General features: G+C 37.1%; 1 protein-coding gene across 1 annotated transcript; it reads left to right on the top strand.

The window, feature by feature from the left end:
- Positions 1–6,811: 6,811 nt before the first annotated feature.
- Positions 6,812–23,491, top strand: LOC149023326 (Thioredoxin superfamily protein). Its single transcript, XM_089143863.1, has 9 exons — positions 6,812–7,152; positions 7,277–7,418; positions 7,535–7,580; positions 12,021–12,080; positions 13,200–13,236; positions 16,771–16,850; positions 16,948–17,039; positions 17,772–17,832; positions 22,916–23,491. The coding sequence occupies exons 1-9, from the start codon at positions 6,933–6,935 to the stop codon at positions 22,973–22,975; spliced, it is 798 nt and encodes a 265-aa protein (XP_088999989.1). The 5' UTR covers positions 6,812–6,932; the 3' UTR covers positions 22,976–23,491.
- The last annotated feature ends 1,391 nt before the right edge of the window (positions 23,492–24,882 follow it).

Below are 24,882 nucleotides of genomic sequence, written 5' to 3'. Positions count from 1 at the left end.
AAACTTAGTACAATTTATTAAGAACCTATTGTTGGGATTGACAATACTGTTGTGTTACATATTGTTAGAACAAACAAGTGTTTCTGTTGATCTATTAGCAAGAGGGGCCCATTGTTTGGGTATATCTAAAGTATGGTAATGCAACCACTAAGAGGACCTGCTCATTTGAATTATGTTCTTGCTAGGAGGATTTCCCTAGACTTGTTTCTTTTTAATGAATTCCATTTTATGTGTTTGACAAAAAAAATATTTGTGACAACCTAAGCCCAAATCTAGGGCTTATAACTTATAAGAAGTAGTACGTACATGGTTATCGGGAAGAAAAAAAAGCGTACATGATTCTCACATATTTGGTAATGAAGGCTTCACTCCTCTTTGGACTAGCTTCATAATATTTTTCAATGAAGCACACGTTGGTAGAAGTTGTGTCATTTGGAGTCTTACGAGACGTTTTGTGCTAGCACAGTCAAAGTTTTGTTTTGGTCTATCCGCTCTTGTAATGGAGCTTAAGGCTATTTGAGATTGTCTATTTGCTATTTTCAACATTCATATTACTCACGTTATCTTCTTTTCTGATTGTCTCATTGCCATCGAGGTCTTAAATGGCCAAGCCATTGATGTCGATCGATCAAATTATGCTTAGGGCATCTTCCGTTGCTCTCGTTCTCTTGAATATGTTTTTTTTCGTTATCTCCCTAGGGTTGCAATGGTCATGCTGACTTCCTAGCCTGTGGTGCTAAGAAGTTCCAACTTAGTCAAGTTTGATGGCAGTCTCCGCCAGCTGGTTTTCTACATAACATTTTCCCTTCCTCTACTATCACACCAAATAATCTAATATAATTTTCTATTTGCCCAAAAAAAAATTTAAATTTGCTGATTTGGTTCAAATTTGGTTCAGTTACTCAAACCTTAGGTCCCCACTTCTATCAACTTATCTGTTTTAGGAGTTCGGATCTCCTCTGCGTCAGGGAAGAGAATCTACTCTCCTAATGCTTTTTAACCCCATAATAAAAGGTGGGGCCCAACTAGGATTCATCGGAATTCTCCCTTTGATTTCCCCCCCCCCCCCCCCCCCCCCCCCCCCCCCCCCCCCCCCCCCCCCCCCCCCCCCCCCCCCCCCCCCCCCCCCCCCCCCCCCCCCCCCCCCCCCCCCCCTTTTTAATGTACACATGTGGGCCCCACTGTGACTCGGAGGTGATCTACACTTTTTTTTAAAGGGATTTTGTGCTTTTTTTGGGTAAAGGATAATTTATTTGAATTAAAAACCCCTAGGGTAAGTACAAGCAAGATTATCATATAACATAGGCCAACAGATATAGGGGGGAACATTAAAAGAAAAAAGAGAAGCTTGAGCTTTCACTGCTTGACTCACCAGCTAATCTGCAATAGCATTACCCTCACGAAGAATGTGAGACAATTTTATGTTCGGTGAAGGAAGAGATCAAAAGCTTCACATCTTGAATTATAAATTTGATTTTCCATGCAGGGTAAGCACTCTCAGAATTGAGAAGGTGAATAACAATAGGGTTATCCCCTTCAATGATTACTCTTGTTAGAGCAAGTTGTTTGGCCCATATTAAGGCTTGTTTGACAGCCATAGCTTCAGCGATAAAGAAGCACACAGAACCGCATCCTTCATAAAACCAGAATATCATCCTCCCATGGAAATCTTGAGCCACACTACCCATGCTTTTGAAAACAGAGTTGCTATTTCGGATTGACGAGCCATCCAGATTGGTTTTAATCCAATCTCCTGTTGGTGCCTCCCACTTAATATTTACTAACTCCTTGGGAGCTTGAGGTAGTGATCTTGATGAAGTAAACATGTTGACAGTCTCATAATCTGCTACTTTAGCCTCTGCTAGGAAAGCAATATGATTTGGGGAATCTGTCACGTTGCTGTGAGCTTTGTTATTAAAACTCTTCCAAATCAGCCATAGTGCTATGTAAGATGAGCTCTTGAATCATCACCTGGAGAGGTTGATTAACTAGTGTATTAATACCTATGCACCTCCACACGGCTTTGCTGAATGAGCAATGAAGAAAGATATGTTCAGTATTCACTTGTGTTTGCTCACAAAGCACACATATACTTGGGATGTTACAAACCTTTCGAATAAGCAAATTAGGAGTTGCAAGTCTTCCCAATAAAAGCTTCCAAACAAAGATCTGTAATCTAGGAGGAACTTTAACCTGTCAAAGCTTTAGCAAAACTTTGGAAGAGAGAGAAGAGCTGAAATTATCTTCAAGTCTATATGCATGAAGCAAATGAAAATTTACCTGAAGAGGTTGGAAACAATATGATTTCATCTTCTGTATCAAAACGAGGAATAAGAATATTGCAAATCGTAGCTACATATTCAGTAGGCCACCAAGCTTCAAGTAAAGGTTTGTTCTACGTTTTAGTAATAGGACTTAGAAAATCTGCCACTTTAGATGGAGCATCAGATAGATCAAGGGAAGAAAAATCTAATAAAGGCATGTTGGGAGTCCACCAATCACTCCATGGATTGATATCATAGCCACTGTCCATGAGCTTAAAAACACTTGGTTTCATGTAATCCCTTGCCACTAAAATAGATTTCCATCCCCAAGAATCATTGGATTTGGCTTTAATGATAAAAAAAAATCTTGCTTCAAGTTATTTTTCTTTGACTAATCTGCTCCATAGAGATGGAGGAGAGGATGGAGAGATCAACTCCCAAGCTTTCTTAGACAGTAATGCCAAACTCATCATGACCAAACTCTTTAGATTCAAACCTCCACTTCTTTTTGAAGAGCCTATGGTGTTCCAATTAACTATATGGATCAGGTCTTTTTCTTTGGATGACCAAAAGAAATTTCTATTAAGCAAATCCAGATTATGAAGAACTGATGAAGGCAACTTGAAACAGCTCATATGGTGGTAAGGCATTGTAGAAGAGGTAGATTGAATCAAAACAGACTTACCCGCAGGGCTAAGTAGCTTGGCTTTCCATGATTGTAGTCTTGCATTGACTCTTTGAATCAGTTTTTCACAATCTCTGTTATTGAGTTTGCCACTAATAAGAGAGACTCCGAGGTACACATCTGTCTCAGAGGTTGGAATGATAAGGAACCTTGTTGTGAGAATTCTCTTCTTAGAAGTCGAAGTTCCCGAACTGTAATGAGCTCGGGTTTAATCACACACTTCTGCAACTTATTCAAGGAGTCCATCTTTGGTTCACCCTTTCAGTACCCATCTCCTAAATGTGTAATAAAAGAATATGGAAGAAAAAAAAAACACAATCTTATATTGGTGAAGGTAAAAGACATGGATGAGAAGTTGGTGAAAACACAACCGTAGAATAACAATCAAACGATATTATTTCAATCACATATCAAATCTCAAGTTGAAAGCAACTCATCCCTAACAGTTACCTGCTAGGCTGCTACTTCTTAATTTTCATCTGGACCCCCTAAGGTTTGGTTCAGGTCACTTTTAGTTAAAAAAAAATTCCCCTTTGCATATGGCTCCCCTAAGGTTTTTAAAAATGATTAATTAAGGACAAATCATAATTTTGATTACCAAAATACCCTTGTAGTGCACTGATCAAGATTATTATGTTAAAAAGACAAATTTTAATCTTTTTATTTTATATTAAAGGTGTTAAGAATTCAAATTTACAAACTTATACCCTTGATTGAAACTCAATGAAATTCAATTCCCACGAGAGACAATTAGGGTTTTGATATGCTCCTTTTCCTGTCAGAAATTGGGGATAGTTCAAAACCCTATTTGAAACGAAGGATCCAAATAATCCACAAGGTGAACTATCAATGGCGGTTTCCCTTTGCACCATCACATTCCATAGCGCTGTAACACCGAACAAGACAGAAACACCCTCCTGCTTCGTTTCTGTCTTAAAAGGTTGCAAGTGAACAGAATTTTCGTTTCTCAGTAGACCTTAAAGAAGTAATTAATACAGATTCAAAATTCTTATTTTCTCCAGACGTAGGCCGACGCAACATTCCTATTTCTGCAATTTCTGGCTCACCTGGTAATTGCGTTCTCCCTGTTTTCGTTTTCTTGTATCTGCACAGATTAATCTGATTTTAAATTTATCTTTCGACAACCTTTATTAGCTGAAATCAATCTTCATTTTATATTACTGACATGAGTAGGTAATGCATCCTCTATTGCGAGTGAAGATAGGACAAGATTGTTGGATAGCGTGGAAGTGCTTCGACGACGGAATCTACCTTGTGCATTACTTGGATCCTTCGTTTCAATTAGGGCTTTAAACTATCCCCAATCTTTGAGTAGGAGATGGAGCAAATCAAAACCCTAATTGTCCCTCTCCCTCTCGTGCTTCCTGTAATGGGAATAGATTTCATTGAGTTTCAAGGGTATAGGTTTGTAAATTTGAATTCTTAAGACCCTTGAATATAAAATTAAAGAATTAAAATTAAAATTATAATTTATCTTTTTAATATAAACCGTTAGATCAAAAGGACATACATGGTTCAATCTTGACCATTGCACCATAAGGGTATTTTGGTAATCAAAATTTTGATTTGGCTTTAATTAATCATTTCTAAAAACCTCGGGAGAGCCATATGCAAAGGAGAATTTTTTTTGGACTAAAAGTGACCTAGACCAAACCTTAGGGGGTTTAAATGAAAATTACCCTCTTTTTTTTTTTTTTGTATAAAAGGGACTTTATTAAGCCGAGGATGGAGATATTAATATACCTCAGCGAGAGTCGAACCCACAACCTCTTCATTAAGAGGTATTGGTTTCAACCACTAGAACAGCTCTGCGTTGGAAGGCTGCTACTTTAATGATGATGGCCAGTAAACCTTCTTTATAATCAACGTTTCTTTTAGTCTCTTTACTCCATGTGCTTTTAATTATCAAAATAGGGTTTAAGTAATGAGCATTTGAGTCATGCTGACACATAAATGGTTAATAGAAAAATTATTTGAATTCCAATAATGGTGATAAATGGTAATTAATGCAATAAACGTATTAACAGTTTTTGGCATAGGGTCATCAGTTTCATATCAGACCGCGGGGTTTGTGCACGTAAGAAACTGTTTTGGTTATTTTTAATAAACTCAAACTCAATTTGAAGTGGTATACTTCTATTAATGAGAGTCGATTATGAGTACTTTTGTGAAAATAAGCTTGTTATCTAAACTCGCAATTTTTTTTGTTTTGTTTTTATACTCCAAAAAAAAATTAATCTTTTTCATTAACAAAGATAAATGTATCCGTTATTTGAAACTGATGACATAAGGTATGGGGATGCCTGCAATTAATGAACTACCAAAAAAAAAAGAGAGGGAGGATGTCTATAATAAAATAGATTATAAGATGTGAATATAATTTCACAAAAAAGAAAAAAATAAGTTTTTTCATACTTGGAGGAACTCTTGGAGTGAGGAAATCGGATGGGTTGTGGAGAGGTTTGCCGGTGATGATTTGGTTAATCGCATTCGCAAGTTCAGCTTTGGAGCTTTCGTCTATCGGATTTGGGTAGCAAGAAATAATGTGGTTTTTCAAAATGGTCACGCTATGGCTGAAAGCACATTCCAACATATTTTAAGCAATGTTCGAAATAGGTTTTCAAGGGATGCTTGCATGGTGATTGATTGCCTTGTTAACCGAGAATTTTTCCACCAATGGAAGATTAAGGTGAAATTTTGGCTCTCAATGGCAAGGGTGGTGAAATGGACTACTGCTCCGAATGGGTGGATCTCTATGTAACTGAGATGGATCTATTCGGTCTGCCCTTGGTGGGTTTGGTGTTCTCGAACGAGATGCAGCAGGAGCTAGTGGCTATTTTTGCTATAGTAGGTGCTGTGTTTGAAACAAATATATTGCTAATGGAGTTGAAGGTGATCTTTCGCGGATTACAACAAGCATCTGATTTAGCCTATACCTGTGTCCAGGTTCGGTCAGATTCTAAGGCTGCTGTGGCAATGTTATGGGGCAGGTATAATATCCCTTGGTTTGCTCAAGAGTTAGTTGCGGACATTCGAGACCTCTCGCAACAGTTCTACTATTGTGTTTTTCATCACCACATTCGGGAGTTAAATACTGGTACTGACCTTTTGGCGAGTTTTGTCACTTTGTAAATGAAGTTATTTCTTCCCTCCTAATATTCATGATGACCTTGCTCGGTTAATCAGAAATGATGTGGATGGGATGCTCTATTATCGTATGTAATTTTGTTTCCGTTATTTATACAAAGCTACCTTTTTCCCAAAAAAAAAAAAAAAAGTTTTTTACATGTGAGTAGTGGATCATAAACTAATGTTGGGTCTCTTTAATACAATTTATTACATGTGAGTTCCAAATAGACTAACAGTCGCTATTAAATATATTCAAATTTCAAACACAAAGAGACTAAAGTGTTCTTTAAGATATTTAATACATTACGTTAATATATAGTTTTACGAGGAGATAATTGGTCATTATGCATTGATTATATGGTTAAAAAAATATATGCATCCAAAAAAAGGGAAAAAAATATAATAATACAATGTATAAATATACTTAATAGTGTTAGTTTTGCCAATGGTAGGATAGTCGAGCGGTTAACAATCTAACCTCCCATGGGTTCGCACCCATTCAACGACACATACATTAGTAATATCCCCATAATATCAATTTGCCAACCCAAAATATACTGCAATAAATAAAGAGACCCAACATTAGTTTATGACTTGAAAAAAAAATCAAAAAAATTGTTAAAAATAGCAATTCCGTAAACGCCACGTGGAATCTCCAGGATTGATTACCGCGTTCCCGGCTCTAGACCGCTCAAAACATTTATGTTATCAACCATCTGCGAGAGCTGTTCAGTGAAATAAACCACCGAAGCTTTAGCAGAGTAGAAGGTGCTTCCGCTTCGCACTACTCTTGTAAGTCTGTTCTACTCTTTTAAGAGTTTAAGAGTACATCAATGGCGGTTTCCCTTCGCACCATCACATTCCATAGCCCTGTAACACCGAACAAGACGAAACACCCTACTGCTTCTTGTCTGTCTTCAAAGGTTGCAAGAGAACGGAATTTTCGTTTCTCAGTAGACATCAAAGAAGTAATTAATACAGATTCCAAATTCTTATTTTCTCCTGGCGTAAGGCGATGCAACATTCCTATTTCTGCAATTCCTGGCTCACCTGGTAATTGTGTTCTCCCCGTTTTCGTTTTCTTGTATCTGCTTAGATTAATCTGATTTCAAATTTATCTTGCGACAGCCTTTATTAGCTGAAATCAATCTTCGTTTTATATTACTGATGTGAGTAGGTACTGCATCCTCTATCGTGAGTGAAGACACGACAAGTTTGTTGGATAGCGTGAAAGTGCTTGATTTGAATGGAAAAGCGATTCCAATATCTGATTTGTGGAAAGACAGGAAAGCTGTAGTCGCATTTGCTCGTCATTTTGGGTGAGTTTCCTTTAATTCTTTCCCTTCTAATGTTTTATCCCCTTCAAAAACTCGCAGCGTCCTTCTTTTAGACTTCCTTAAAAGTTTTCTTTGTTTTTCTTCCCCTGTCCATGCAGTTGTGTCCTCTGTCGCAAGCGCGCTGATTTCCTTGCTTCCAAGAAGGTATTGATGAGTATTCAAACATTCCCACCAAAAACACTATTTTTTCCTCTCCATGTATTGTTAAATAACCGTTTGTGCTCAGGGTTCTCCAACCATTTATGAGTTTTTTTTTCAACGAATGCTTAAGCTACCTAAAAGCTTATTACTGTACAAAAGATACGGCCCTAGAAAGACCAGAACATGAAACTGGAATATGTGTAATTAACTTGTATGATCCTGTTATTAACAGCTGAACCGATTCCACACCCGACAGACGGTTGACATACATGTAGAGCTTCATGAACTGCCTCTTCCACTATCCTCACAAATTGCAACTAGAGACACTGCAGTTAATTTTTTAATAACTAAAATTCATGAATCTTACCTCCTCAAGTTGAAAAATGACTGCATTTGCTGCATCGCTAGATCCATACATGAGAAAATACAAATAACTGCTGAAGATATGACTTCTTCAGTTCCTGTCAGCGTGTTGATAATCATATGGTACCTGAAGAGTCCTAGAAAGAACATTCAGGCCACTACATAATGCTTATTGTTCAAGTAAACATAAAGTTGGAGTTACTGTTCACGTGAACAGTGTTTTTACTGTTAACGTGAACAGTAGAAACAGCTTTTACTGTTCACGTGCTTTTACTGTTCACGTAAACAGTAAAAACAGCTTTTACTGTTCACGTGAACAGTATTTTGCTGTTGTTTTGATTATATTTTCTATTTCTAATGTGGGAATCTTGCTACATAAGTTTTGGGAGTTTTTTAGAAAGCATAGTTTCTATTTTTGTGGTAGTTTCTATTTTCTGAACTTTCTATTTTAGGAGTTAGGAAGTTACTAAAGCTGTAATATTTTGTTACCTTCTTCTAGAGGACAATTACTTGTCTCTCAAGTTGTATTAGATTCATTAGAAGCTATAAATAGAAGTGCTCTGTGATTCTAGACTCTTTAGCTAAGAATCACGGGTCTTTTCTACTAGTGCTTTGGTGTGATGTAATTTTGACTGCTGGTCATTTAATTAACCGCATGCCTATGCCTTTGCTTTCTAAAAAATCTCCTTTTTCAATTGTTTTTCCCAATAGAGAACCGTTTTCAGTTCCACCCAAAATTTTTGATTGTGTGTGTTTTGTTCACATACCACATCCTTTGGATAAACTTTCCCCCCGTTCTATTAAGTGTATTTTTCTTGGGTACTCACGCACTCAAAAAGGTTTTCGTTGTTATGATTCGGTTCTTCGCAAACAATTTACAAGTGCGGATGTGACCTTTTTTGAAGACATTCCTTATTATCTAAGTCAATCTGTGTCTGTTGAAAATGTTTTGGATGATACTCCTCCTATTCCCTCTTTAGTTCCTTCCACTAGCAATGTTCCTCTACAGGTTTATCAACGAAGACATAAGTTGCCAGAACATATTGTGGATAGTAGAGTTCCTCCTAACAATATTAGCGGCTCTCCTTTAGTGGAGCCTGAAGCTGGCCCTACGGATGTTCCTTCTTCATCCTCTCCACCGGCGGATTCTTCTAGTGGAGATCCCACTCTGCCTTCAGATGACTTACCAATTGCTTTAAGGAAAGGTACTCGTACTTGCACTTTACACTCTAACATTGTTTATCCTGTTTCCAATTTTGTTTCTACCTCTCATCTCCCTCCTAGCTTTGGTTGCCTTGCTTTTTCTATGCCTGCCGTTCATATTCCAACCCATCATACCGAAGCTCTTAAAATTCCTGGCTGGAAAGCCGCTATGGATGTGGAAATGGATGCTTTACATTCTCGTCATACATGGTCTTTAGTCAACTTACCTCCTGGGAAAGATGTGGTCTGCTGTCGGTGGGTGTATACAATTAAGTACCATTCTGATGGTAAAGTTGAAAGGCTTAAGGCCCGCTTGGTGGCTAAGGGCTATACACAAACATATGGTGTAGATTATTTTGAGACTTTTTCTCCTGTGGCAAGACTTAATTCTGTCTGTGTCTTAATATCTTTGGCTGTGAATTATGATTGGACTTTTTTTCAGCTTGACATAAAAAATGCATTCATATATGGTGATCTTCATGAAGAAGTTTACATGGAGCAACCTCCAGGGTATGTTGCTCAGGGGGAGGACAGTGTTCGTGTTTGCAGGCTTCATAAAGCGATTTATGGACTCAAACAGTCTCCACGGGCTTGGTTTGAGAAATTTAGCAAGACTGTGGAGTCTTTTGGTTTTGTACTGGTGTTATTTCGATCACTCTATGTTTGTTAGACGCACAGGGGTGATTGGGTTGTCATTATGGCAGTTTATGTTGATGATATTGTCCTTTCAGGCAATGATGTTGATGCAATCCATACAGTTAAGGCACACTTACAAAAATCTTTCAAAACCAAAGATTTATAAAGATTTTGGTGATCTACAATATTTCTTGGGGATTAAAGTGATCCGCAGTAAAAAAGGAGTACGTTTGTCACAAAGAAAGTATGTGCTAGATCTTTTGACTGAGACTGACATGCTTGCTTGTAAACCTAGTGACATTCCCATGGATCCTCAGTTGAAGTTAGAACGTGATGATGGTGACTTGCTAGATGATGTCCATCGTTACAGGAGTCTTATTGGGAAACTTATTTATCTTACTGTTACTCGTCTTGATATTTCTTATTCTGTTGGTGTGTTGAGTCAATTTATGCAGTCTCCTAGGAAGGCTCATTAGGATGCAGCGATGAGAGTGCTTCGGTAACTCAAGAGTGCGCCCGGAAAAGGGCTCATCTATCGACCAAATCAGAGTATGGACTTGGTTGCCTTTTCTGATGCAGATTGGGCTGGATCCGTCATTGATCGCCGGTTAACCACAGGTTATTGTACTTTTCTTGGTGGAAATCTTGTGACTTGGAAGAGTAAGAAACAGTCCACCATTGCTCGATCTAGTGCTGAAGCTGAGTATAGGGCTATGGCCCACACCGCTGCTGAATTGATGTGGTTTCGTTCATTGTTAGAGGAAATAGGATTTCCAGTTTCTGCCCCTATGAAAATGTTTTTTGATAATTAGACAGCCACTTACATTGCTAGTAATCTAGTGTTCCATGAGAGAACGAAGCATATAGAGGTAGATTGTCATTTTGTGCGTGATGCAGTGAAGAAGAAGCTTATAGCAACTCCTTTTGTGAGTTCTACTGACCAACTAGCTGATTTGTTCACCAAAGCTCTGTTCAGACCAAGTTTTCAGTCTATCTGTTGCAAGCTGGGCATGGGAGATTTGTATGCTCCAGCTTGAGGGGGAGTGTTAAAGTAAACATAAATTTGGAGTTACTGTTCACGTGAACAGTGTTTTTACTGTTCATGTGAACAGTAAAAACTGTTGTTTTGATTATATTTTCTATTTCTAATGGGGGAATCTTGCTACATAAGTTTTGGGAGTTTTTTAGAGAGCATAGTTTCTATTTTGGTGGTAGTTTCTATTTTCTGAACTTTCTATTTTAGGAGTTAGGAAGTTACTAAAGCTGTAATATTTTGTTTCCTTCTTCTAGAGGACAATTACTTGTCTCTCAAGTTGTATTAGATTCATTAGAAGCTATAAATAAAAGTGCTCTGTGATTCTAGACTCTTTAGCTAAGAATCATAGGTCTTTTCTACTAGTTCTTCATCTCTCTTCTCTTCTTCTTCTTCTCTCTTTTCTTTGTTCAAGTTCAACTGCTATTTTGATTGTTTAAAGCTTGTTTTCTAACACTTATTAAAGTTATTGAAGGATTTTAAAGGGCTGTTATTGCATTTCAACAGGTCCCAAGTGGTTGATTCTCCAATTTATTTGTGCTGGATCTGTCTTAGCACTAGAATACTACAATGGTTTGAAATGGTTGCATGTTTTGACAGAAAAAAAAATAATTGCATCTGATATGTCAGTCCAGGAACCCTTATCAGCAATTTTAAAAGATCACTATGGACATCCTTTAAGAAAGAACTAAATATGATCTACCAAGGAAGTATATATCTCCATTCTCCACACAACGTCCATGTATGACAATTGAATCCAAGAGATTATCTCCATTCTCCCCACAACTTCCATGTATGAAAATTGAATCTAAGAGATTATTATTCTTGTTGGCGAAGAATTCTCTCAGGATAAATATAAATAATCTAGTCAGTGTTTAGTAATGTAATATATTCTTGAATAACTTTCTGGGCATTTAGCCTATCTAGAGTCTCTTTGCAGATCTCATCCTTGATTTTGGTGCTATATATACTGTTGATTTTCTTTCTTTCCCCCCCACCCCCCAGCATTATTCACTAAACGCTAGTCCACTGTCAAGGATCTTGAGGTTGCTTCAATTTTCTATTGTAGGTTTAATAAGAGAGTTATTATCCAATGTAATAATATTCTCCTGTGTATTGATTTGGAAGTAGAAACTATTTTCCTTGTTTTTGAAGCCATTTATTTCCAAATGTGCATGGGAATATTATAATCCTTTCATGTGTTGCAGCATAGGATGGATGCATCTGGTGTGGCTCTTGTGTTAATTGGACCAGGTAGCATTGATCAGGTAACCTACACTGAAGCCATATCTCAAAACAAACAATATATTCACAGATTTTAGGATAAGAAAGCAAAGCAGGATTGATATGTCAATGAGAATTTGAATATCTTGCTTTTGGCAGTTTCCTCCTAGGGTAAATTGGGTCTTTCCTAAGCTTCAGCATTTTTTGCACTAAACATTCCTTATACTCAAACCTGCATCTTCATGCTGGCATACTAAACAACAATCACTCTGAAAATTCTAAGAAAAAATTCCAAAATCATAGAAATTATAAGAAGCAGTGGCCAGTGAGATTAAGTTATTTCATTTGACCCATCTATGGAGATTTTAATATTTATATCAAAGGTCCTGAGCAATAGAGGGACAGCCATCTGTGTGTATTACTTTCCCAATAGGACTCTATCTTCAGGGTATAGTAAAATTTCAACTTTAAATGTTGAAATCCAATATGATGCTTACACGCTACTTGTTTTGGTTATAAACTATTCCAATTGGTCTTCTTGGTAAACTAGTTAGATAGTCTTCAAATGATATCCAACTGATACCAACTGGACAATTTTTGACACCCTTCCCTGCACAAAAGTAATGCCTCTGAAGATTTCTAAAATAGTACTGTTCTTCCTTCTATTTCAACTTGTCAAAATAAAATAGACTATGGTGAAACTAACTGATATTAGACTGAAGTTAGTTAGAAATTAGAATCTTCAACCAAAAAAATAATAATAATAAAATAACAGAGAGAAACCATATCAACTAAGCTATTCGACTTCACGCCAATATTCAATCAGTATGTGTACAAGTTCATCATTTATTTAGCTCACAGTTTGACAGTCATGTATGCACTTTTTCTGGGGATACTTCAGATGCACATGATTATATGTATCACATCTGTTGGATTTTTCCATTTCATTGTCCTGTTGTCTTCTAATAATAGGCACCCTTGATGGGCTAACTTCTAGAAGTGCACTATCTTGTCATTATTTAAAATTTAGCTCCTTCCAGAAGGTATTCCTTTTGTCAACTTTGTTGTATGACAAATTACTTTGCTTTGCATACCAAAGTTGATTTTTCCTAATAACTCATATCACATGTTACGCTCAATTGTTTATTCATGTGCTATTGTAGGCAAAGGCATTCTCCAGTCAGACAAAATTCCAAGGAGGTATGCTTTTTCAGTGACGTGGCATCTTCTGAAATTCAGAACACAAAATTAATGTTTTACACTAAAATGTGTGATAATCGTAGGTTGGTTTATTATATATATCTGTAGTGAAATGTTGCAATCCATACTTCTGTCTATGATGTCAGATGTGATTATCATGAGATATGGAATAAATGAGTTGTCTGAGCTACGCGGAGGATTGGTCCTTTTAAGTTTCTACCTGGTGGGGTATTTAACCATTTCACAATTCACAATCATCTCAAAGAAAAAAGAAGATTTCCCTCTTCTTCTGATCCTTTTCAAATTTTGGAAGTATATTGGCTTTTTGGTTGGTCACAGTCAGATGGCAGAGCTAACGGTAACCTTGAAACTCTTTGGTAGACCATCTGAGCAATTTGAAATGTAGAAACAAAGGAATGATAAGAGTTTGGGTATTATTCCTTTAGGAAGAATATATGATAAAGCAAAAAAGGAACGTTGGTAGACTACCCAAAAATGTCTTTTGGTTTGCCAATTATCCACTCACTCTGTTGTGTAACCAATTTACCCATAATAGAGAGATCATGGTAATGCAATCATATACAGTGCCTCCTCTATTGTGTATTCTCACCCAGTTACCTTATATTCTTAAGCACACGCTCCCCCCCCCCCCTCCTCTGGGGCAGGAAAAGAAGCAACCCAGAAGGCATTGCAGCAAAATTGTCGAAGGAGATGTGAATCATGTGTGCACACCTGTGATACAATTCATCCTTCCTCCCTCAGACTTGTTATATTGTCTGCCGCACATGTGCTCTTATGACCAGGATAACCTGTGGATATTTTTTTACGGGATGGTTGGGGCATGATGTCAAAAATATACCTCTCCTGAGGCACTGCTGTAGAGCGGGAACTGTTTAGGGAATTGCAATACACATATTTATATTGGTAATTGGTTAAACAAATAGTTGAATGGATTTTCGGTGAACCAAAGCCCTTTTTTGGGTCTTATGGTTATTTTCTTGTATAATTTCTTGTTAAAGATGAGTGGCTGTCATGAAAAGTATGTTTGAGTATATATATTGTACTATAAGTTTTTAAATAAAATTGCAAACTGACAATTTAATGCATTTAACATACAATATAGGGGCCTTTAACTTGGTATTGTAGAACATTGCAGCTTAGTTTTAATAAAATTGCAAACTGACAATTTAATGCATTTAACATACAATTATAGGGATGCCTTTTTAACTTATGGTATTGTAGAACAATTGTCATATTAGCATGAATATTATACCACACTTTGAACCTGTATATTTTTTGGATAATCAATTATTTTCTGTGTATTATACATATTTTTTTTGGCTTTTAGATTCTTTTTTCACCTCTCAATGTAATGTTCTAAACATTTACTTCCCAATGACGTGAGAACTTCAAATGGTTTCTACTAAAATTTCTGCCCATATGCATGACTCATCTGTCATGCGGTTCACATCTACTTTAGTGCCGCTTGCCCCCAATATTTCACTTTATGAGTAATGACTGTTTTTAGTCAAATTGAAAGTTTATATGAGTTCGAGAGGACGTAAATTTTTTTGTAAACCATGCATAGAGTTTATGTTTTAGTCTTGGACACTTTAGAATACGATCTAACCTGCTCATCCCTGAAATAATGTCCTGTGAGTAATTAAATGCATGGACATTGATTCTGTTGTTAATATTGATGCCATATCACTTGGCTGGTTGGACTGGCATGCTAGGCTTTTGAGATTCAGACCCAAAGAGAAACCAGTCCGACGATTTTGGTCCAATAAGGATTGGAATTAGTTTATTGATTTCATATTTTTTATTTCTTTTGGGGTTTTACCTAGATAATAGTCAGCACTTGAATTGCAAGTTTTTTTTTTCAGTTCATAGTCTAACTAGGAATCGTGTTATTTACTTTTATACATTTGCTTGTAACCCTACAATAAGCAGAGTGATTTTGAGTAGAAATCTGTAGTTCCCTATGAGAATGAGTGTGTGCTTTTGTGATATTTTCCCATCCCCCTACAAGTTTCTCTTCTCCCTTTTGACCTGCCCTCCCTTTTGACCTGCCCTCCCTTTTGACCTGCCATTGACTTGGTACTAGAGCCCAAGGGTCCATTCCCTCATCAATCCCCCCCCTCCTCTGGGGACCCTTGCCTATATCCCCCCCCCCCGTTAAATGCTAGGATTCTGTTGTCCTGGGATGTGGCTCAATTGGTATACCTTCATGACTGAAACATCACAATGCCAGTATAAATATAGCACCAGGTGGCATAAATGCATAATATTATTGAACAGCATCCTAGTGTCTTCAATCCATTAAGATTTTGAAGAAGACTGTAGTTTTAGTCTTTTAGAAGTGTTTGGTCTGCCTTAGGCCTAGGATCTTCCTTCTTCTTCTTCTTCTTTTTTCCTTTCCTTCTTACCTAGAATTTGTAGATTGTTGTATTTTTAATGGGAATATGGTGGGATTAGTCACCATGGGAGAGAATTTCTCACAATAAGAATTGGATTGGAAGCAGAAATTCCAGAAATTATATATTTTCTATTGGAGATTTATGGAGTTTGAAGTTTTCCATGTGGAGGGTGAAAATTAGGTCTCCCCATCGTACCTCAGAGTGAAGGTTACATATTACTCCATAGCCAACTAATTCAATGATTTTCTCCATTCTCTTTTTTATTTTTTAGTGGGGGTAGGGGGGTGGGTCTTCTTTCCCTTTTTACTGCAATTTTTTTTTTTTCCTTTATTATTTATTTACCTTTTTTTTTTTTTTTTTTTTTTCTTTTTTTTTTGGGGGGTGGGGGGGTGGGCAGTTGTAAAGTTTATTGGTACCCAGAATTGATTCAATGATTTTAATCATTTATGGAGTTTCTACCTAAATGAGAATATCAAGAGAGGAGACATAAAATTGATAAATCAACACCTCATGTAAGCTGTGGTAGAAAAATGTTATTGGAGGCAAGAGAAATACTGAGAACTGAGAAGGAGCTTTAACTTACTTGGAATTGTCTGCCTATCTTGTAAGAGGCATGAACTTTTCGTAGAGAGCCATATGTAGTTGAATGACGGGTGACCCTAGTCCCTAGTCCAACAAAACAGAAACATAGAGATAATAATTCTAACTTTTCCATGTTGTAATTCTAATTGGAAATGAACATCATAATAATTATCTGTAGGAAGCTGCTGAAAGAACAGGAGTAAACGTGGATAGCTTTGAAATCTTTATTACCTCCAGTGATTTACTGGAATTGCATATTGATAAGAAACAAACACACAGATGGCAAAGAAACAATTGCAAGTAATTCTAACTGGAAAACAAGAACAGAATAATAATCTATAGGAAACTGCTAAAAGAACATGAGTAAACTTGGATAACTTTGAAATCTTTGTTACCTCCAGTGATTTATCAGAATTGCTTATTAGTAAGAAACCCTTGCATTATGTTTATGCTTCCTTATATCTTAACAGTTTCTAGTTTATGTTATTTTTCATTGTCTCAATAATAGAACATTTCTTTTTTTTTTGTTCAGAAGTGTATGCAGATCCTAGTCACTCATCGTATAAGGCCTTGAGTTTTGTTTCTGGTGTTTCAACCACGTTTACTCCAGGGGTATGCTAGGAGCTGACTAATATGCAACATTGTTCAGAATTGTTGAGATTTGCACTGCTTTTTGTGTCAGCAATGAATAACTTTTGTGACAACACAGGCAGCCTTGAAGATAATACAGTCATACATGGAAGGTTATAGACAAGATTGGGGTCTATCATTTGAAAAGGACACCAGGACTAGAGGTGGTTGGTAAGTCAATTATCTTGCTACACATTCCATAACATGTGACTAGTTATTGTTAACCTATTTATGGATTCTCATTGACATCAAGTATATTTTCTCTATACATCCAAATGAAGTTATGGTTATTTGGATTCTTAAATTGACTTGGTTAAACCTAGCACATTCTTTACAAGGGTTAAAATCTAACTATTGACTCCTCCTACTGACTTAATCTGCGGTCTTCTCATCAGATTAAATTCTGACTACAAACATTAACACCAGTTTTAGCTGTGGCTGACATCTTCCTAACTTATAATAGAATGTGTTTACTTTGTATAATACGTAACTGTGTCACTTTAAATTCATCAGTTTATCCCCTTATTGCTGGGCCCCTGCCTTGCCCTGGTTTTCAGTTTGCATTTCATACTGGGAATGTGGATGTCCAAAATGGGTTTGAGTAAGTAAAATTTGTTTCCGCACGTAGCCATGCTTGTCGGAAAAAAGCATCTGAGTTTCCATGTAATTACTTTTTATTTCTTGTTTGGGGAGTGTCTGTCTGGAATATCATCTGCTTATTAATCTTCTGTACCTAGATTGGATGTCCTTTTAATATAAAGAGTTGATATTTTCATTGCATTTTATAGGCAAGAAACATATTAAGACCTTAGCCCTTTTAGCTTTTTAACTTACTTGTTCTTATTTAATTGAATAAGCGCTCAATGAAGAGATTAGCGAGTGACTTGTCTTTTACTTTCGCAGGCAGCAGGGAGGGATAATTGTTGCAGGTCCTGGTAAAAGTAACATCTCATACATCCATAAGGTTTATTCTCTTTTACTACCAGTCTGATTTTTGGCACAGACACAAGATTACTTATTTATTTACTGCCGCATATTCCTCCTGGGACTTCTCAGAAGAAACAAATATTTCATTCACCAACTTGATAATCAATTTTTAAGCTTTCAAGTGCCAGTCATGTTGACTTTCAGGGCCACCCTCTGAGTTACAGCCTAATTTTATTGCCTCCCCAGTTTGTATTAAAAAATCAGGCAGCCTAAGAAAAAGAGGGAAGAAAATATTGTGTTGTCCCCATTTTTTATCTGTGTCTCACTGTAATGCATTTTACTGAACTATTCTCTACACTAAAACACACCCCTTAGAAATGAACTCAACGTCCTAATCTACCATTGATAAATTTTAATTTTATTTATAATGACTTTTGTTATGTAATGGTATGTAACCTAGCTTACCATGGGGATACACTCAGGGTTATGTACACAAGAATATAGAGTCCCCACCCTTTCTCTTTTTATCTTTTACCTTTCTTGCTTGAGCTTAAGGTTAGTCACCATAGGCACATTGTGTTGTCTTTTTCTATTTATTTTGTTTTCTGTTGAGTTGTAACCAGTTAAGGAAACTTGTTCCGACTGGAGCCAGGTTTACACAACTCTCCCTCTTCTCTCTGTTCTTCTGATTTCTGGTTTGCTAAAACTCATAGTCATTCATTAAGTTAATATTGTAATAAAATATTATAGGTTATCAAATTGTTTTAAGTTATCGAATGAGTTGGACCAACTGTTGTTTGATCTCCTCTTCCAACTCCAGGGAGCCTGAGGAACGACTCATTACATCCATCTCTGGTTAATGCTGGAACAAATCATTTCCATGGTCTGAAATGAAATTAGAGAAATGAGAAACAAAGCTTCACCCGGAAAGCTTAAGTTGTCATCATGTGAGTTCAGGGTTTCATGGGTGTGTTCATTTTCCTAAACACCCCCACCCCCCTCCTCTTTGGGTTTGTGGGATCGAGAAGGATGGTGCACCAGGCAGCAGAGAGTTGAAGCGGTTTGTTGCCCAGAAGGGTTTCAAATTCATCATTCCCAATGATGTCTACTTAGAGTGCTCTTCCTTCGCCAGTTGTTCATCATGTCTGAAGGATGGAAAAATCCAACAGAGACCCCCAAATCTTAGTCATCAATGCCCTGCCACATCAAGCCATAGAAGTTGAAATTTCTTCAGCCATGGATCTCTACTCTGTTCAATGTTCAAAAATTATTTCTCTAATTAAAACCCCACATTTTATGCTAGTACAAAAATCACAAGAAACGCATCCAACCTGTGCAGAGGTCATGTTAGAAGGTCTCTCTTGGTCCTCTTTCTAGCCATAGTCTGTTGGTGGTTATTCTGCAGCGCACCATCCCTAACTTGTCTGTTCAATTTCTCTCTATTAAACTCAGATTTTATCTATTGCTTTTTCCTCCCAATTTTAAGCTTTTCTTGTGAAAGGACTGAGTGGCTGATTGACATCTCTGATTCACCACATAAGCAGAGTAGACAATAGAACTTCTTCTTTACTGTAAAATGTGTTACAGTATCATTTCAATCTACCATGAAGGAAATAATTCTCTCCTCTCTTCCCAGAGCGGTGGTTGGAGAAAGGAGGAAGAAGAATGAAGGAGGCGTTTAGGGTTCTTGTAAGTGAATGGATATAAGAGGTTCTTCACATTATTAGAGGGAACATTTTGTCCCTGAAAACATCTTAACCTGGTTCAACAGTCATTCATTAATGCCAGGGTCTGATTATAGTCATTTTGGAGAACGTGGGACATTTGGATACTTACCTGAGGATTGCATTTGTTGATAATTTCCTATGACTTTCAGATGCTTTACCCTATTGGTTTTAAACTGTTTGCCCCTGTCATGTCGATTACATGGAGATAGGTGGATGCTTGTAGATTTTTTTTACACATGGCACCATTTGAGAGATGGACAGCACAGAGGATCAAAATCCCAGAAACTGGTTTATACATCATTTCCTTTTAATCTAGCCTGTCATGGCCTCCATGTCTGTTCTCTTTTTATCCTAAATTTCTTTTCTTATTCCTTAACTGATTTTACTGACATTCATTAAGATACATGTTAAGAGATGAGTTGTTTTGGCATAGGTTTATTTAAATGAAAGAAGAAAATAGCTAGTATTAAACATAAATAGTGCAGTTACGTGGAAATGTTTGTTCCTGGTGTGTGTGTTCAGGTTAGATGGGGCCTCTAATGCTAAACTAGTGAACCAATTCAGCATTGTGGGGGAATTAAAGTTAAAATGTTATGTTGTTCTTGTTGCTAGTGCAACTTCTATCAAAATAGATACTAAGTAGCAAGGTTATTAAAGCGGCAAAGCAACCAAAGCGATTGGGGCTACATATTGGCGATTAGATGACTAAGCGGCGCTTAGGTGGCAATAAAGCGACCAAAGCGGTTTAGTCAATATTTTTAATATAATTACTTTTTAATACAAATACATTTTATAATAAACTAAAGTACTGAACAAACATTCAACAATCACATTCATAAAAATAAAAATAAAAAAACATTCAAGAATCACAATTATGAAAAATTATCCAAAAAAAGATTAAAAACATAACTTCATCTCATCAAACATTATAAGATTCATAACAATAATTATGTAGTATGTACTATATTAGTAATCAATGCAAAAAATGAAAATAAAAGTAGTAATTTTACATTCTTACTTACCTCTATGATAGTGTGACACCAAATAAGTATCTTGTATTCTTGTGCATAGATCAGTAATCAGAATTGATGTATCCATTTTCCCTTTTTTTAACTAAACAGTGCCGATATGATAAATAATAGATCTCATTATTTCGATTTCAATTCTGATTACCCATTTTTCCTTTTTTTTAATTAAACAGTACCTACATGATAAATTAATAGATCTCATTATTCCGATTTCCATGTCATTGTTTATTGGGTAATTTTCATCTGGACCCCTTGAGGTTTGGTTTATGTCATTTTTAGTCCAAATAAATGGATACTTTGCATCTGCCTCCCCTGAGGTATTCAATAAGATCAATTAAGGACAATTTGTGATTTTTATGACAAGAATACCCTCACATCTATTCTACTGTAAGATTTGCATATTTTCTTCACAATTAAATCCAACGGTGAAAATCAAAAGAGTGGGGTGTTTACTGGATTTGCTCCTATATTGACACCCTCCCATTACCTCCAGTTGGCCGTTAGATTTTAAACACGTGGATCATTCCAATCAGATGAACATAAATCCATCTGGAAAAATGCACATTTCTAAGTCCCAATTCTCTCTCATCTCCTTCATCGTCTCCATCTTTGGTCCGGCGTCATCTCTGATTTTTTTCCTCTTCAATTCCGGCCACAGTTGAATCGATGGCATGAGGAATAGATGATGTACCCGAAAAAATGGGCCTAATTAGAGTACCAGAAAAAGTTCCTAGTCCAAACGAAGACTGTGAGAATCTGGAAGAAGCTTTGACTAGTTTCACTTTCTCTTTTTCTTGTAAACTTTATTTTTATTTTCTTCCTCTAGGTTCCAACCATGTTTCTGTTTAGATGATGAAAAAAGAAAATCAGGGACAACCCCTGAATCATGTGCAGGAAGGAGAGCAAATACAAAGGAAATGATAAAGATTTTGGATTGCTGAGATGCTAGCCAGCGCAAGAAGATCTGAGAGACATCAACATCTTCACAATAAGTCCCTCACCGATACTCTCAAATCCAAGCTTCCTCATGACTATTTGGTTTTTAAAGATTTCAGGGTTCGTTTCTTCTCCTAATTTCACTATCGGATTGTCTTTTTTCCCATTTCCCTTCAATTTTTAGGTCATGGAGATCACTAACAGGTTTCGCTCCTCTTCTCTTCTCTCAGGTGTTGACGGGACGAAGTGAAAAGTAGAAGGGTATTACTGAAAGAGAAAAAAAAGGATGAAGAGGAAAACAGGTGTTCCAATCGATTCAACTCAACTGTGCCGGAGTTGAAGAAGAAAAAAAGGCAAAGATGGCGGCGTAGGACTGAAGATGGAGACAGATGAAAGAGAATTGGGGACTGTATTTTTCCAGATGGATTTTATGTTCATCCGATTGGAATGATCCACGTGAAGAAAAAATGCTATTCTATGGGATATGATCCACGTGAAAAAAATATGCTAATCTTACAATAGAATAGATGTGAGGGTATTTTGGTCATAAAAATCACAAATTGTCCTTAATTGATCTTATTGAATACCTTAGGGAAGGTAGATGCAAGGTGTTCATTTATTTGGACTAAAAATGACATGGACCAAACCTCAGGGGGTCCAGATGAAAATTACCCTTGTTTATTTAATGATTCATTGATTATCAATGTTGAATATGGCTCATGCTTCACATTCTATTGCCGACAGGCACTTTGGGCCTCGGAGTTCATTTGCAAATTGGGCCTCAAATCCGAAATGGCTCACATATTTAAATTTATATACGGCATTGTAGAATAAATTATGATAAAAAATTAATAAAAATAATATGCACAAATTACAAAATGTAAAAAAAGCGGTTACTTTAGCATCTAGGCGGCAATATGGCGCAAAAGGTGGCAAAGCGGTGGTGCCTAAGCAAAAAATCGGCAAGAAATCAGATTGTTAGTTAAGCGGCAACAATTTAAGCGGTTAAAAAACTGCTTTGCCGCCTAGGCGGCCACTTAGGCGTGCCTAGGCGGACGCTTTGATAACCATGCCAAGTAGAGAGGCCATGCATTGTTCTTATAAAATATAAATGTGTCTCTTCTTTTGGTTTTCTCTTTTTTTTGGGGGAGTGGGGGGCAGGGGTTTGGATTGAGTTGGGTTGTGGTATCAGTCAATCCATATTTGTGTTTATATCATACATGCATGTTGATGTGCACAAATTGTACATTACTACATATTCTAGTGGTGCCAGGAAATAATAAATCTATGCTTCAAGTTGGTTAGTATGGTAAGCTAGGTGTAGATACCTGAGAACCCAGTTGGCTGCATGATTGAGAGGAATCTTTTGATAATTTCTTTGACATAATTTTTATAATATTACTGATTTCCCCTCCTTTATTTGGATTAGGACAAAGAAGCAGGAGATGATCCAGATATTGAAAATATTCTGAAAGCTTGTTGCATATAGTGCTCCTCACAGCTGATGCCCCCAGTTAAGTAGCAAAAGCTGCTCTGAAATATAATTTGTGCCCCAAGTGGTCAATCGCAACCACTAAATCCATTAGGCACAATCCAATGTGTTTACTTTGTTGTGCTATATGGTACTCTGTAGTCTGTACATATGACTTGTATATAATATTAGCTAGGTATCCCTTTCAGCTCCATGGTCAAGCCATAATACTACTAAAATGTCTAAGGCCCAAACATTGTACTACCAAATGATCCAGCCTTTACAGGTACAAAATGTTCACCTCTACCAGTTGGTGATTCTATTGATAGATCTCATGGTGGTTGAGAATTCTTAACCTTATGTTTTTTTCTTTCCTTCCCTGCGAGCTAGGGAGGGGTTTCTCTGAGAAGGGCATAGAGTAACACCACTGAGGTGTGACGAGTCGTTTTGTAGATGACAGTGCAGCACAATTATTTTGAATTGAGTAAAAGATACTGGTGCAAGTGCAAGTGCAACTGTGCCTTCCAGCCCGTCAGCTCAGAAAACCTTTTATTTTCTTGAAATCACCTTATGTTAGCTTCTTCCACTTTAAGAAGTTACATCACGCCTCTGTTGCTAAGGTTCCCAACATCTATTTGCAGTTCAACCAATGAGTCGAGTATCATAGGTTCAGACATTCTCACCTGACAAAGAGTGTGGGTATAATTGTTATTCAGAGCTCAGTTCCTATGGATCAAGGTCCTCTCTTGACGGTGAGAAAGGGAAAGTGATAGCCATTTAGTAAGTTATGATAAGGGGGAGAGAGGGTTGTAGCCTGTAGGTGGCTTCTTCTGCGCTGTATCTCTTCATGTTCGAAAGATGAAAAGGATAAACAGAGTAGGCAAAAGAAAAGAAAAGAAAGTAATATGCATGTCCATCTGACCACTAACATCACTAACATCTAATCTCAGTGATGATGCCTTCCAGCAAATCTTGGCATGTATACAGTGAAATAGAACATGAGATTTTGTTTCAGCTGTTGATAAACATAGTAAACAGAAGGGGGTGTGGGAGCTACCTCAAGCAAATAAAAAGTTATTTCTTTGTATAGCATTAGGGCTTCCATCCATACGAATGTGAAGGGTGTTGATCTTACAATTCTTTGCCAATGTGAGTGGGATGATGTGGATGCCTGAGAGTTCCCTTGGAAAAAAGAGTTGAGTCATCCAGTAAGCTTATTTGATACTAAACCTTCTATGCTTTGTAAATTTTCATCCGGCTTATGCAACGACGAGATGCGTAGGGTTTGGATTGCCAACACTTCCTTGGGGGAGAAAAAGGATTTGAGCATAGGTCCCTTGGGTGGCACTTGCAGTCGACGGTCAAGGTTGAAATCTCAGAGATGGGTAGGGTTTGGATTGCCAACACTTATTGGTGGAAGAAAAAGGACCTGATCATAGGTCCGTTGGGTTTGACTTGGGTGGCACTTGCAGCCGATGGTCGAAATTTCGATCTTAACCATAGGCTGCTATATGTTGTGCATTGATTGCGCAGCACTGAAGCACATCCCAAGTCCCTTTTACTGTTTCCTAGTCTAGTCAATTAGGACCTGTATGGACACTGGACAAGATGGGTTAGGGATGCCAGTTGTCTAAGGAGGCCCATTGCCTGGTACCCAGGGATCCCTATAAACTTGAGTAGTCTAGCCATTTCCAATCTTCCATGGTAATGCCAACTTGAAAATCTCTCTACTAGCATGGTTGACTTGATCAGTGCCAATACAAAATGGCCAGCTGGCAAATATGGCTTATTTTTCAAGATATTTGACAGTTGACTACAAAATTCCAGCAAGTTCAATTCACTCATATCTTTAGAGAAGCTAACTTGGTTACAGTATTACAATATATTAACTAAAATAGCAGCAAAATCTAAAGATGTATACAAAC

This window comes from Hakea prostrata, chromosome 2 (genome assembly GCF_041222555.1).
Source record: "Hakea prostrata isolate BN-2017 chromosome 2, UWA_Hpros_2, whole genome shotgun sequence".
NCBI lineage: Eukaryota > Viridiplantae > Streptophyta > Magnoliopsida > Proteales > Proteaceae > Hakea > Hakea prostrata.
Note: the sequence above shows the minus strand (reverse complement) of the source record. Positions and strands in the feature narration are given on the sequence as shown.

Bases quoted from the DNA above. Each gene is read 5' to 3' on its own strand.
- LOC149023326 (XM_089143863.1), top strand. From the start codon at position 6,933: ATGGCGGTTTCCCTTCGCACCATCACATTCCATAGCCCTGTAACACCG. The intron at 7,153-7,276 runs GTAATTGTGTTC...TGATGTGAGTAG, and splicing joins TGCAATTCCTGGCTCACCTG to GTACTGCATCCTCTATCGTG. The intron at 12,081-13,199 runs GTAACCTACACT...GTGCTATTGTAG, and splicing joins GACCAGGTAGCATTGATCAG to GCAAAGGCATTCTCCAGTCA.